The 15,368-nt window shown below is 46.6% G+C and overlaps 1 protein-coding gene across 1 annotated transcript; it reads right to left on the reverse strand.

Moving 5' to 3' along the window:
* Window positions 1–12,882: 12,882 nt before the first annotated feature.
* Window positions 12,883–15,056, reverse strand: crp1 (C-reactive protein 1). Its single transcript, XM_020083376.2, has 3 exons — window positions 14,917–15,056; window positions 14,728–14,791; window positions 12,883–14,182 (listed from the first exon to the last, which is right to left on the reverse strand). The coding sequence occupies exons 1-3, from the start codon at window positions 14,917–14,919 to the stop codon at window positions 13,572–13,574; spliced, it is 678 nt and encodes a 225-aa protein (XP_019938935.2). The 5' UTR covers window positions 14,920–15,056; the 3' UTR covers window positions 12,883–13,571.
* Between the last annotated feature and the right edge of the window lie 312 nt (window positions 15,057–15,368).

A 15,368-nucleotide genomic window follows, 5' to 3' on the forward strand; every position in this document is an offset into this window, starting at 1 on the left:
TGCGACGTTCAGAAAGAAAGTTATTCAAAAATATCTCGTACTTTTTCTTTGAGATTTGGTGGTTTGACCCCTTGCGGAGGTCGTAGACGCTCGGGGGTGGTACCAGTGGATCGGGCATCCCCACATTAGTTCAGCTGGAACCAACTTCCAAGTCTCTATGACCTTCAGAACAAAAGTTATTCAAGAAAATCTTCAATCTCCAATGTGTTTCCATCCCCAACCCTAACCCTAACCCTGGCTGCAACCCTAACCCTAATTGCAACCCTCACCCTAACCCTAACCCTAATTTCAGCCCTAACCCTATTCACCTTAGGGTGAATAACTCTGCGCTGCTTGCTCGAAACGTGCTGAAATTTGGCGTGGGTGCGTGGCTGTCTCCCCTTTACGATGTGTGAAATGCCCGAGTCTCTGCGACGTTCAGAAAAAAAGTTATTCAAAAATATCTCGTACTTTTTCTTTGAGATTTGGTGGTTTGACCCCTTGCGGAGGTCGTAGACGCTCGGGGGTGGTACCAGTGGATCGGGCATCCCCACATTAGTTCAGCTGGAACCAACTTCCAAGTCTCTATGACCTTCAGAACAAAAGTTATTCAAGAAAATCTTCAATCTCCAATGGGTTTCCATCCCCAACCCTAACCCTAACCCTGGCTGCAACCCTAACCCTAATTGCAACCCTCACCCTAACCCTAACCCTAATTTCAGCCCTAACCCTATTCACCTTAGGGTGAATAACTCTGCGCTGCTTGCTCGAAACGTGCTGAAATTTGGCGTGGGTGCGTGGCTGTCTCCCCTTTACGATGTGTGAAATGCCCGAGTCTCTGCGACGTTCAGAAAGAAAGTTATTCAAAAATATCTCGTACTTTTTCTTTGAGATTTGGTGGTTTGACCCCTTGCGGAGGTCGTAGACGCTCGGGGGTGGTACCAGTGGATCGGGCATCCCCACATTAGTTCAGCTGGAACCAACTTCCAAGTCTCTATGACCTTCAGAACAAAAGTTATTCAAGAAAATCTTCAATCTCCAATGGGTTTCCATCCCCAACCCTAACCCTAACCCTGGCTGCAACCCTAACCCTAATTGCAACCCTCACCCTAACCCTAACCCTAATTTCAGCCCTAACCCTATTCACCTTAGGGTGAATAACTCTGCGCTGCTTGCTCGAAACGTGCTGAAATTTGGCGTGGGTGCGTGGCTGTCTCCCCTTTACGATGTGTGAAATGCCCGAGTCTCTGCGACGTTCAGAAAAAAAGTTATTCAAAAATATCTCGTACTTTTTCTTTGAGATTTGGTGGTTTGACCCCTTGCGGAGGTCGTAGACGCTCGGGGGTTGTACCAGTGGATCGGGCATCCCCACATTAGTTCAGCTGGAACCAACTTCCAAGTCTCTATGACCTTCAGAACAAAAGTTATTCAAGAAAATCTTCAATCTCCAATGGGTTTCCATCCCCAACCCTAACCCTAACCCTGGCTTCAACCCTAACCCTAATTGCAACCCTCACCCTAACCCTAACCCTAATTTCAGCCCTAACCCTATTCACCTTAGGGTGAATAACTCTGCGCTGCTTGCTCGAAACGTGCTGAAATTTGGCGTGGGTGCGTGGCTGTCTCCCCTTTACGATGTGTGAAATGCCCGAGTCTCTGCGACGTTCAGAAAAAAAGTTATTCAAAAATATCTCGTACTTTTTCTTTGAGATTTGGTGGTTTGACCCCTTGCGGAGGTCGTAGACGCTCGGGGGTGGTACCAGTGGATCGGGCATCCCCACATTAGTTCAGCTGGAACCAACTTCCAAGTCTCTATGACCTTCAGAACAAAAGTTATTCAAGAAAATCTTCAATCTCCAATGGGTTTCCATCCCCAACCCTAACCCTAACCCTGGCTGCAACCCTAACCCTAATTGCAACCCTCACCCTAACCCTAACCCTAATTTCAGCCCTAACCCTATTCACCTTAGGGTGAATAACTCTGCGCTGCTTGCTCGAAACGTGCTGAAATTTGGCGTGGGTGCGTGGCTGTCTCCCCTTTACGATGTGTGAAATGCCCGAGTCTCTGCGACGTTCAGAAAAAAAGTTATTCAAAAATATCTCGTACTTTTTCTTTGAGATTTGGTGGTTTGACCCCTTGCGGAGGTCGTAGACGCTCGGGGGTGGTACCAGTGGATCGGGCATCCCCACATTAGTTCAGCTGGAACCAACTTCCAAGTCTCTTATGACCTTCAGAACAAAAGTTATTCAAGAAAATCTTCAATCTCCAATGGGTTTCCATCCCCAACCCTAACCCTAACCCTGGCTGCAACCCTAACCCTAATTGCAACCCTCACCCTAACCCTAACCCTAATTTCAGCCCTAACCCTATTCACCTTAGGGTGAATAACTCTGCGCTGCTTGCTCGAAACGTGCTGAAATTTGGCGTGGGTGCGTGGCTGTCTCCCCTTTACGATGTGTGAAATGCCCGAGTCTCTGCGACGTTCAGAAAAAAAGTTATTCAAAAATATCTCGTACTTTTTCTTTGAGATTTGGTGGTTTGACCCCTTGCGGAGGTCGTAGACGCTCGGGGGTTGTACCAGTGGATCGGGCATCCCCACATTAGTTCAGCTGGAACCAACTTCCAAGTCTCTATGACCTTCAGAACAAAAGTTATTCAAGAAAATCTTCAATCTCCAATGGGTTTCCATCCCCAACCCTAACCCTAACCCTGGCTTCAACCCTAACCCTAATTGCAACCCTCACCCTAACCCTAACCCTAATTTCAGCCCTAACCCTATTCACCTTAGGGTGAATAACTCTGCGCTGCTTGCTCGAAACGTGCTGAAATTTGGCGTGGGTGCGTGGCTGTCTCCCCTTTACGATGTGTGAAATGCCCGAGTCTCTGCGACGTTCAGAAAAAAAGTTATTCAAAAATATCTCGTACTTTTTCTTTGAGATTTGGTGGTTTGACCCCTTGCGGAGGTCGTAGACGCTCGGGGGTGGTACCAGTGGATCGGGCATCCCCACATTAGTTCAGCTGGAACCAACTTCCAAGTCTCTATGACCTTCAGAACAAAAGTTATTCAAGAAAATCTTCAATCTCCAATGGGTTTCCATCCCCAACCCTAACCCTAACCCTGGCTGCAACCCTAACCCTAATTGCAACCCTCACCCTAACCCTAATTTCAGCCCTAACCCTATTCACCTTAGGGTGAATAACTCTGCGCTGCTTGCTCGAAACGTGCTGAAATTTGGCGTGGGTGCGTGGCTGTCTCCCCTTTACGATGTGTGAAATGCCCGAGTCTCTGCGACGTTCAGAAAAAAAGTTATTCAAAAATATCTCGTACTTTTTCTTTGAGATTTGGTGGTTTGACCCCTTGCGGAGGTCGTAGACGCTCGGGGGTGGTACCAGTGGATCGGGCATCCCCACATTAGTTCAGCTGGAACCAACTTCCAAGTCTCTATGACCTTCAGAACAAAAGTTATTCAAGAAAATATTCAATCTCCAATGGGTTTCCATCCCCAACCCTAACCCTAACCCTGGCTGCAACCCTAACCCTAATTGCAACCCTCACCCTAACCCTAACCCTAATTTCAGCCCTAACCCTATTCACCTTAGGGTGAATAACTCTGCGCTGCTTGCTCGAAACGTGCTGAAATTTGGCGTGGGTGCGTGGCTGTCTCCCCTTTACGATGTGTGAAATGCCTGAGTCTCTGCGACGTTCAGAAAAAAAGTTATTCAAAAATATCTCGTACTTTTTCTTTGAGATTTGGTGGTTTGACCCCTTGCGGAGGTCGTAGACGCTCGGGGGTGGTACCAGTGGATCGGGCATCCCCACATTAGTTCAGCTGGAACCAACTTCCAAGTCTCTATGACCTTCAGAACAAAAGTTATTCAAGAAAATCTTCAATCTCCAATGGGTTTCCATCCCCAACCCTAACCCTAACCCTGGCTGCAACCCTAACCCTAATTGCAACCCTCACCCTAACCCTAACCCTAATTTCAGCCCTAACCCTATTCACCTTAGGGTGAATAACTCTGCGCTGCTTGCTCGAAACGTGCTGAAATTTGGCGTGGGTGCGTGGCTGTCTCCCCTTTACGATGTGTGAAATGCCCGAGTCTCTGCGACGTTCAGAAAAAAAGTTATTCAAAAATATCTCGTACTTTTTCTTTGAGATTTGGTGGTTTGACCCCTTGCGGAGGTCGTAGACGCTCGGGGGTTGTACCAGTGGATCGGGCATCCCCACATTAGTTCAGCTGGAACCAACTTCCAAGTCTCTATGACCTTCAGAACAAAAGTTATTCAAGAAAATCTTCAATCTCCAATGGGTTTCCATCCCCAACCCTAACCCTAACCCTGGCTTCAACCCTAACCCTAATTGCAACCCTCACCCTAACCCTAACCCTAATTTCAGCCCTAACCCTATTCACCTTAGGGTGAATAACTCTGCGCTGCTTGCTCGAAACGTGCTGAAATTTGGCGTGGGTGCGTGGCTGTCTCCCCTTTACGATGTGTGAAATGCCCGAGTCTCTGCGACGTTCAGAAAAAAAGTTATTCAAAAATATCTCGTACTTTTTCTTTGAGATTTGGTGGTTTGACCCCTTGCGGAGGTCGTAGACGCTCGGGGGTGGTACCAGTGGATCGGGCATCCCCACATTAGTTCAGCTGGAACCAACTTCCAAGTCTCTATGACCTTCAGAACAAAAGTTATTCAAGAAAATCTTCAATCTCCAATGGGTTTCCATCCCCAACCCTAACCCTAACCCTGGCTGCAACCCTAACCCTAATTGCAACCCTCACCCTAACCCTAACCCTAATTTCAGCCCTAACCCTATTCACCTTAGGGTGAATAACTCTGCGCTGCTTGCTCGAAACGTGCTGAAATTTGGCGTGGGTGCGTGGCTGTCTCCCCTTTACGATGTGTGAAATGCCCGAGTCTCTGCGACGTTCAGAAAAAAAGTTATTCAAAAATATCTCGTACTTTTTCTTTGAGATTTGGTGGTTTGACCCCTTGCGGAGGTCGTAGACGCTCGGGGGTGGTACCAGTGGATCGGGCATCCCCACATTAGTTCAGCTGGAACCAACTTCCAAGTCTCTATGACCTTCAGAACAAAAGTTATTCAAGAAAATATTCAATCTCCAATGGGTTTCCATCCCCAACCCTAACCCTAACCCTGGCTGCAACCCTAACCCTAATTGCAACCCTCACCCTAACCCTAACCCTAATTTCAGCCCTAACCCTATTCACCTTAGGGTGAATAACTCTGCGCTGCTTGCTCGAAACGTGCTGAAATTTGGCGTGGGTGCGTGGCTGTCTCCCCTTTACGATGTGTGAAATGCCTGAGTCTCTGCGACGTTCAGAAAAAAAGTTATTCAAAAATATCTCGTACTTTTTCTTTGAGATTTGGTGGTTTGACCCCTTGCGGAGGTCGTAGACGCTCGGGGGTGGTACCAGTGGATCGGGCATCCCCACATTAGTTCAGCTGGAACCAACTTCCAAGTCTCTATGACCTTCAGAACAAAAGTTATTCAAGAAAATCTTCAATCTCCAATGGGTTTCCATCCCCAACCCTAACCCTAACCCTGGCTGCAACCCTAACCCTAATTGCAACCCTCACCCTAACCCTAACCCTAATTTCAGCCCTAACCCTATTCACCTTAGGGTGAATAACTCTGCGCTGCTTGCTCGAAACGTGCTGAAATTTGGCGTGGGTGCGTGGCTGTCTCCCCTTTACGATGTGTGAAATGCCCGAGTCTCTGCGACGTTCAGAAAGAAAGTTATTCAAAAATATCTCGTACTTTTTCTTTGAGATTTGGTGGTTTGACCCCTTGCGGAGGTCGTAGACGCTCGGGGGTGGTACCAGTGGATCGGGCATCCCCACATTAGTTCAGCTGGAACCAACTTTCAAGTCTCTATGACCTTCAGAACAAAAGTTATTCAAGAAAATCTTCAATCTCCAATGGGTTTCCATCCCCAACCCTAACCCTAACCCTGGCTGCAACCCTAACCCTAATTGCAACCCTCACCCTAACCCTAACCCTAATTTCAGCCCTAACCCTATTCACCTTAGGGTGAATAACTCTGCGCTGCTTGCTCGAAACGTGCTGAAATTTGGCGTGGGTGCGTGGCTGTCTCCCCTTTACGATGTGTGAAATGCCCGAGTCTCTGCGACGTTCAGAAAAAAAGTTATTCAAAAATATCTCGTACTTTTTCTTTGAGATTTGGTGGTTTGACCCCTTGCGGAGGTCGTAGACGCTCGGGGGTGGTACCAGTGGATCGGGCATCCCCACATTAGTTCAGCTGGAACCAACTTCCAAGTCTCTATGACCTTCAGAACAAAAGTTATTCAAGAAAATCTTCAATCTCCAATGGGTTTCCATCCCCAACCCTAACCCTAACCCTGGCTGCAACCCTAACCCTAATTGCAACCCTCACCCTAACCCTAACCCTAATTTCAGCCCTAACCCTATTCACCTTAGGGTGAATAACTCTGCGCTGCTTGCTCGAAACGTGCTGAAATTTGGCGTGGGTGCGTGGCTGTCTCCCCTTTACGATGTGTGAAATGCCCGAGTCTCTGCGACGTTCAGAAAAAAAGTTATTCAAAAATATCTCGTACTTTTTCTTTGAGATTTGGTGGTTTGACCCCTTGCGGAGGTCGTAGACGCTCGGGGGTGGTACCAGTGGATCGGGCATCCCCACATTAGTTCAGCTGGAACCAACTTCCAAGTCTCTATGACCTTCAGAACAAAAGTTATTCAAGAAAATCTTCAATCTCCAATGGGTTTCCATCCCCAACCCTAACCCTAACCCTGGCTGCAACCCTAACCCTAATTGCAACCCTCACCCTAACCCTAACCCTAATTTCAGCCCTAACCCTATTCACCTTAGGGTGAATAACTCTGCGCTGCTTGCTCGAAACGTGCTGAAATTTGGCGTGGGTGCGTGGCTGTCTCCCCTTTACGATGTGTGAAATGCCCGAGTCTCTGCGACGTTCAGAAAGAAAGTTATTTAAAAATATCTCGTACTTTTTCTTTGAGATTTGGTGGTTTGACCCCTTGCGGAGGTCGTAGACGCTCGGGGGTGGTACCAGTGGATCGGGCATCCCCACATTAGTTCAGCTGGAACCAACTTCCAAGTCTCTATGACCTTCAGAACAAAAGTTATTCAAGAAAATCTTCAATCTCCAATGGGTTTCCATCCCCAACCCTAACCCTAACCCTGGCTGCAACCCTAACCCTAATTGCAACCCTCACCCTAACCCTAACCCTAATTTCAGCCCTAACCCTATTCACCTTAGGGTGAATAACTCTGCGCTGCTTGCTCGAAACGTGCTGAAATTTGGCGTGGGTGCGTGGCTGTCTCCCCTTTACGATGTGTGAAATGCCCGAGTCTCTGCGACGTTCAGAAAGAAAGTTATTTAAAAATATCTCGTACTTTTTCTTTGAGATTTGGTGGTTTGACCCCTTGCGGAGGTCGTAGACGCTCGGGGGTGGTACCAGTGGATCGGGCATCCCCACATTAGTTCAGATGGAACCAACTTTCAAGTCTCTATGACCTTCAGGACAAAGGTTATTCAAGAAAATCTTCAATCTCCAATGGGTTTTCATCCCCAACCCTAACCCTAACCCTGGCTGCAACCCTAACCCTAATTGCAACCCTAACCCTAATTGCAACCCTAACCCTAACCCTAACCCTAATTTCAGCCCTAACCCTATTCACCTTAGGGTGAATAACTCTGCGCTGCTTGCTCGAAACGTGCTGAAATTTGGTGTGGGTGCGTGGCTGTCGCCCCTTTATTATGTGTGAAATGCCCGAGTCTCTACGACTTTCAGAAAGAAAGTTATTCAAATATACCTTGTACTTTTTCTTTGAGATTTGGTGGTTTGACCCTTTCCGGAGGTCGTAGAAACTCGGGGGTGGTACCAGTGGATCGGGCATCCCCACATTAGTTCAGATGGAACCAACTTTCAAGTCTCTATGACCTTCAGGACAAAAGTTAATCAAGAAAATCTTCAATCTCCAATGGGTTTTCATCCCCAACCCTAACCCTAACCCTGGCTGCAACCCTAACCCTAATTGCAACCCTCACCCTAACCCTAACCCTAATTTCAGCCCTAACCCTATTCACCTTAGGGTGAATAACTCTGCGCTGCTTGCTCGAAACGTGCTGAAATTTGGTGTGGGTGCGTGGCTGTCTCCCCTTTACGATGTGTGAAATGCCCGGGTCTCTGCGACGTTCAGAAAAAAAGTTATTCAAAAATATCTCGTACTTTTTCTTTGAGATTTGGTGGTTTGACCCCTTGCGGAGGTCGTAGACGCTCGGGGGTGGTACCAGTGGATCGGGCATCCCCACATTAGTTCAGATGGAACCAACTTTCAAGTCTCTATGACCTTCAGGACAAAGGTTATTCAAGAAAATCTTCAATCTCCAATGGGTTTTCATCCCCAACCCTAACCCTAACCCTGGCTGCAACCCTAACCCTAATTGCAACCCTCACCCTAACCCTAACCCTAATTTCAGCCCTAACCCTATTCACCTTAGGGTGAATAACTCTGCGCTGCTTGCTCGAAACGTGCTGAAATTTGGCGTGGGTGCGTGGCTGTCTCCCCTTTACGATGTGTGAAATGCCCGAGTCTCTGCGACGTTCAGAAAGAAAGTTATTCAAAAATATCTCGTACTTTTTCTTTGAGATTTGGTGGTTTGACCCCTTGCGGAGGTCGTAGACGCTCGGGGGTGGTACCAGTGGATCGGGCATCCCCACATTAGTTCAGCTGGAACCAACTTTCAAGTCTCTATGACCTTCAGAACAAAAGTTATTCAAGAAAATCTTCAATCTCCAATGGGTTTCCATCCCCAACCCTAACCCTAACCCTGGCTGCAACCCTAACCCTAATTGCAACCCTCACCCTAACCCTAACCCTAATTTCAGCCCTAACCCTATTCACCTTAGGGTGAATAACTCTGCGCTGCTTGCTCGAAACGTGCTGAAATTTGGCGTGGGTGCGTGGCTGTCTCCCCTTTACGATGTGTGAAATGCCCGAGTCTCTGCGACGTTCAGAAAAAAAGTTATTCAAAAATATCTCGTACTTTTTCTTTGAGATTTGGTGGTTTGACCCCTTGCGGAGGTCGTAGACGCTCGGGGGTGGTACCAGTGGATCGGGCATCCCCACATTAGTTCAGCTGGAACCAACTTCCAAGTCTCTATGACCTTCAGAACAAAAGTTATTCAAGAAAATCTTCAATCTCCAATGGGTTTCCATCCCCAACCCTAACCCTAACCCTGGCTGCAACCCTAACCCTAATTGCAACCCTCACCCTAACCCTAACCCTAATTTCAGCCCTAACCCTATTCACCTTAGGGTGAATAACTCTGCGCTGCTTGCTCGAAACGTGCTGAAATTTGGCGTGGGTGCGTGGCTGTCTCCCCTTTACGATGTGTGAAATGCCCGAGTCTCTGCGACGTTCAGAAAAAAAGTTATTCAAAAATATCTCGTACTTTTTCTTTGAGATTTGGTGGTTTGACCCCTTGCGGAGGTCGTAGACGCTCGGGGGTGGTACCAGTGGATCGGGCATCCCCACATTAGTTCAGCTGGAACCAACTTCCAAGTCTCTATGACCTTCAGAACAAAAGTTATTCAAGAAAATCTTCAATCTCCAATGGGTTTCCATCCCCAACCCTAACCCTAACCCTGGCTGCAACCCTAACCCTAATTGCAACCCTCACCCTAACCCTAACCCTAATTTCAGCCCTAACCCTATTCACCTTAGGGTGAATAACTCTGCGCTGCTTGCTCGAAACGTGCTGAAATTTGGCGTGGGTGCGTGGCTGTCTCCCCTTTACGATGTGTGAAATGCCCGAGTCTCTGCGACGTTCAGAAAGAAAGTTATTTAAAAATATCTCGTACTTTTTCTTTGAGATTTGGTGGTTTGACCCCTTGCGGAGGTCGTAGACGCTCGGGGGTGGTACCAGTGGATCGGGCATCCCCACATTAGTTCAGCTGGAACCAACTTCCAAGTCTCTATGACCTTCAGAACAAAAGTTATTCAAGAAAATCTTCAATCTCCAATGGGTTTCCATCCCCAACCCTAACCCTAACCCTGGCTGCAACCCTAACCCTAATTGCAACCCTCACCCTAACCCTAACCCTAATTTCAGCCCTAACCCTATTCACCTTAGGGTGAATAACTCTGCGCTGCTTGCTCGAAACGTGCTGAAATTTGGCGTGGGTGCGTGGCTGTCTCCCCTTTACGATGTGTGAAATGCCCGAGTCTCTGCGACGTTCAGAAAGAAAGTTATTTAAAAATATCTCGTACTTTTTCTTTGAGATTTGGTGGTTTGACCCCTTGCGGAGGTCGTAGACGCTCGGGGGTGGTACCAGTGGATCGGGCATCCCCACATTAGTTCAGATGGAACCAACTTTCAAGTCTCTATGACCTTCAGGACAAAGGTTATTCAAGAAAATCTTCAATCTCCAATGGGTTTTCATCCCCAACCCTAACCCTAACCCTGGCTGCAACCCTAACCCTAATTGCAACCCTAACCCTAATTGCAACCCTAACCCTAACCCTAACCCTAATTTCAGCCCTAACCCTATTCACCTTAGGGTGAATAACTCTGCGCTGCTTGCTCGAAACGTGCTGAAATTTGGTGTGGGTGCGTGGCTGTCGCCCCTTTATTATGTGTGAAATGCCCGAGTCTCTACGACTTTCAGAAAGAAAGTTATTCAAATATACCTTGTACTTTTTCTTTGAGATTTGGTGGTTTGACCCTTTCCGGAGGTCGTAGAAACTCGGGGGTGGTACCAGTGGATCGGGCATCCCCACATTAGTTCAGATGGAACCAACTTTCAAGTCTCTATGACCTTCAGGACAAAAGTTAATCAAGAAAATCTTCAATCTCCAATGGGTTTTCATCCCCAACCCTAACCCTAACCCTGGCTGCAACCCTAACCCTAATTGCAACCCTCACCCTAACCCTAACCCTAATTTCAGCCCTAACCCTATTCACCTTAGGGTGAATAACTCTGCGCTGCTTGCTCGAAACGTGCTGAAATTTGGTGTGGGTGCGTGGCTGTCTCCCCTTTACGATGTGTGAAATGCCCGGGTCTCTGCGACGTTCAGAAAAAAAGTTATTCAAAAATATCTCGTACTTTTTCTTTGAGATTTGGTGGTTTGACCCCTTGCGGAGGTCGTAGACGCTCGGGGGTGGTACCAGTGGATCGGGCATCCCCACATTAGTTCAGATGGAACCAACTTTCAAGTCTCTATGACCTTCAGGACAAAGGTTATTCAAGAAAATCTTCAATCTCCAATGGGTTTTCATCCCCAACCCTAACCCTAACCCTGGCTGCAACCCTAACCCTAATTGCAACCCTAACCCTAACCCTAACCCTAACCCTAAATTCAGCCCTAACCCTATTCACCTTAGGGTGAATAACTCTGCGCTGCTTGCTCGAAACGTGCTGAAATTTGGTGTGGGTGCATGGCTGTCTCCCCTTTATTATGTGTGAAATGCCCGAGTCTCTACGACTTTCAGAAAGAAAGTTATTCAAAAATATCTTGTACTTTTTCTTTGAGATTTGGTGGTTTGACCCCTTCCGGAGACCGTAGAAAGTCGGGGATGGTACCAATGGATCGGGCATCCCCACATTAGTTCAGATGGCACCAACTTTCAAGTCTCTATGACCTTCAGGACAAAAGTTATTCAAGAAAATCTTCAATCTCCAATGGGTTTTCATCCCCAACCCTAACCCTAACCCTGGCTGCAACCCTAACCCTAATTGCCACCCTAACCCTAATTTCAGCCCTTACCCTATTCACCTTAGGGTGAATAACTCTGCGCTGCTTGCTCGAAACGTGCTGAAATTTGGTGTGGGTGCATGGCTGTCTCCCCTTTATTATGTGTGAAATGCCCGAGTCTCTACGACTTTCAGAAAGAAAGTTATTCAAAAATATCTTGTACTTTTTCTTTGAGATTTGGTGGTTTGACCCCTTCCGGAGACCGTAGAAAGTCGGGGATGGTACCAATGGATCGGGCATCCCCACATTAGTTCAGATGGCACCAACTTTCAAGTCTCTATGACCTTCAGGACAAAAGTTATTCAAGAAAATCTTCAATCTCCAATGGGTTTTCATCCCCAACCCTAACCCTAACCCTGGCTGCAACCCTAACCCTAATTGCCACCCTAACCCTAATTTCAGCCCTTACCCTATTCACCTTAGGGTGAATAACTCTGCGCTGCTTGCTCGAAACGTGCTGAAATTTGGTGTGGGTGCGTGGCTGTCGCCCCTTTATTATGTGTGAAATGCCCGAGTCTCTATGACTTTCAGAAAGAAAGTTATTCAAAAATATCTTGTACTTTTTCTTTGAGATTTGGTGGTTTGACCCCTTCCGGAGGTCGTAGAAACTCGGGGATGGTACCAATGGATCGGGCATCCCCACATTAGTTCAGATGGAACCAACTTTCAAGTCTCTATGACCTTCAGGACAAAAGTTATTCAAGAAAATCTTCTATCTCCAATGGGTTTTCATCCCCAACCCTAACCCTAACCCTAACCCTAACCGTAACTGCAACCCTAACCCTAACACTTTTTTTAAATTTAAGATTTTACATATTTATCTTAAATTATTTACACTATTGTTCTTTTAAATGAACTAATTGGTGTGCTATATGACTTCAACAATAACAGCAGTTACCCCTAACTCCTAACCCTAACCCTACACTGCAACCCTAACCCCAACCGCAACCCCTGTAAGCAACAATCCAATTAAGGTGGTGGGTTCCTGTATCTTTAATCATCTGACACCCTAACCCTGACCCTAGAATTTCCGTGTCATAAATATCACCAAGCAAAGGACCTGTAAAAACAAAGGCTGACAAATATTTCATGTATGATGGAAAATCTTTGAAAGAGGCTTGTTTCTGTTACAGTTTAATACATTTAACACTTAAAATTGATCATTTAAATGTGTTGTCTCAAGTTAGCAGTTAGATGCACTACAGCATCTGTGCTATGCAGGCTGAGATCTTAGTTATTAGACATTTGCAAATGTTTAAATTGACATAATCTGTAAAATCTTGACGGTTTGCAAACATAAATTTAATTTAATTATAATTATAGCAATCAAACATGTTTTTCTCATCAGCTATTTGTGGCCACATGACATCAGTGGGTGCACGTGCATGATGAAGCTCTGACACAAGTTTCTGTTTGACGTGAACTAGCGCAGACTGCCACCCTATGGATACATCTGGCACATCAACCTCTTCTGATTGATTTTTTTTTTCAATCAAAGGATGGAACAGTGAAATACAAAGAGGATCAATAGAAGTTAAATATGCAAAATTAGAGGAATCGCCGAGATCATAAAATAAGTTACAATGTTGCAAAATGTTTGAGTGATGCATTAATGTGTAAAACTGATATATTATACATGATTTAATGTCGCAAACACCACCGCTTTCTGATGTTTTAAGGAATAAGGGGAAGTTTAAGGATCCTAATGTCAAACATCACAGGATCTAAGAGAGACAACCACACATATGAGTATTAATCCAAAACACGTCTCTGACGCCCGGCCCCTTTCTGCGACCCTCTCCATCAGTCAGTCATCATCCACCACCATCACGTTCCCGTTCAGCTCGTACTCGAGGGTGGCCCAGTCAAAGATGTTCCCCTTGGGGACCTTGTGGCCGTAGTGCCAGGCCTGGATCATGCTCCTGGAGAGCACGAAGTCCCACATGTTCAGGTCGGTCACCTCCCCTACGAAGCTCTGCACGGCCTCCAGACCCCCCAGGTGCTTGTCTGGGTCCTGCCCCAGGAGGACAGTGCCCTGCGGACGGATGGTGTGTCCGGGTTTGTAGACCTGGTATGTGCTCCGCTTGCCCTCCACCCAGAAAGCTGTGAGGCCTGTGCGAGACTCCCAGGTGAGGCAGAGGCTGGTTCGGAAGGTGGAGAGGGGCGGCAGGTGGAAGAAGACGCCATCGCCGCTCATGTAGAAGGAGATGCGGCCATCCCTCTCACGCCACACGTTGAGTTCGTCATAGTCGGCCGTGCGGTAGGCGAACAGGATGACCTGCCGCTCTTCAGGCAGCTCGGTGGCCACACGCATGCACAGGGTGAGGGCCTTCAGGCTCATGTCCTTCTGCGGGATCAGGGCCACGAAGCTGAAATCCGTCTCATACGGGAACACCAGGACCTTCTCACTCAGACCCACTGTGGTCACACAAACAGTTAGGAGTTAAGACGATCTTGATCAGTGTGAGAGAGAAGAAGGGAAGAAAGAAAGAAAGCATGGGGGACGAAGGAAGGAAAATAGGGAAGAAAGAAAGCAGGGAGGAAGGTAGGAAGGAAGGAAAAAATGAAAGAAAAAATGAAATAAAAGGAAGCAGGGAGGAAGGAAAAGAAAATAGAAAAGAAAGAAAGAAAACAAGGAGGAAGAAAGGAGTGAAGGGAAATGAAATAGGAAAGAAAGAAAGGGAAGGAAGGAAAAAGGGAATAATAAAGGCAGGGAAGAGGAAGGAAGGAAACAGAAAGAATAACAGCAGGGATAGGAAAGAAATAAAGGGAGGAAGGAAGGAAGGAAAATTAAAAGAAAGACAGAACAAAAAAATAAAAGAAAGCAGGGAGGGGGAGGAAAGAAAAAAATCAAAGAAAGAATGAAAGCATGGAGGGAGGGCGGAAAGGAAGGAAGGAAAATTGACAGAACGAACAAAAAACATACATTTTTCACTGAAGACATTTAGTTCTTGATTTCTTACCTTGTGTCCCTGAGGAGAGACTGATTGACAATCCAAAGACACAAAGAAAAACCACAGCACACTTCTGCAAACACACACAGAACATCCAGAATCAGCCATTATCCAACATCCAGTCCCAAGTTGTAACCCTTCACTCTCATCAAAGATCCCATGAAGTCGAAAGTCACTAGAGGAAACATTTCTTCTCACCATGTTTGTGTTGTTTTGTTGTCGGTCGACGTTGCTAACTCAGTCCCACTTGTTAATAACCAGTCCTCTTCCCTCCTAGCACAGGGCATGACGTCAGCTCTGATGGACGCTCTGACAATAGGCCTGGTGTGTGATGCCTGGTGACACTGTCCTGTGCATGTGACTGATGCAGACACATTGCACCTGCATCTTGTGTGTGTACATGTTACATGACAGAACAGTGCAGAGATGTTAAGTACAAACTTCTGATCTGATCCACAGCAGTGATTTCTATCTGTCTGAGATTACCGGTGGCTCATCGACACGACTGGACTTGTGTGAAGCTTCATTTCTCATAGTTAAAAGATTTAAACTCAGCAGCAACATCCCTGGTTACTATGGACATACCTGGAGACACTTTTCATTCAAATTGCTTTGTGCTATTTTTTTGTGTTTGTATTTTCATATTTCTG

This window comes from Paralichthys olivaceus, chromosome 21, assembly GCF_024713975.1.
Source record: "Paralichthys olivaceus isolate ysfri-2021 chromosome 21, ASM2471397v2, whole genome shotgun sequence".
Classification (NCBI taxonomy): domain Eukaryota; kingdom Metazoa; phylum Chordata; class Actinopteri; order Pleuronectiformes; family Paralichthyidae; genus Paralichthys; species Paralichthys olivaceus.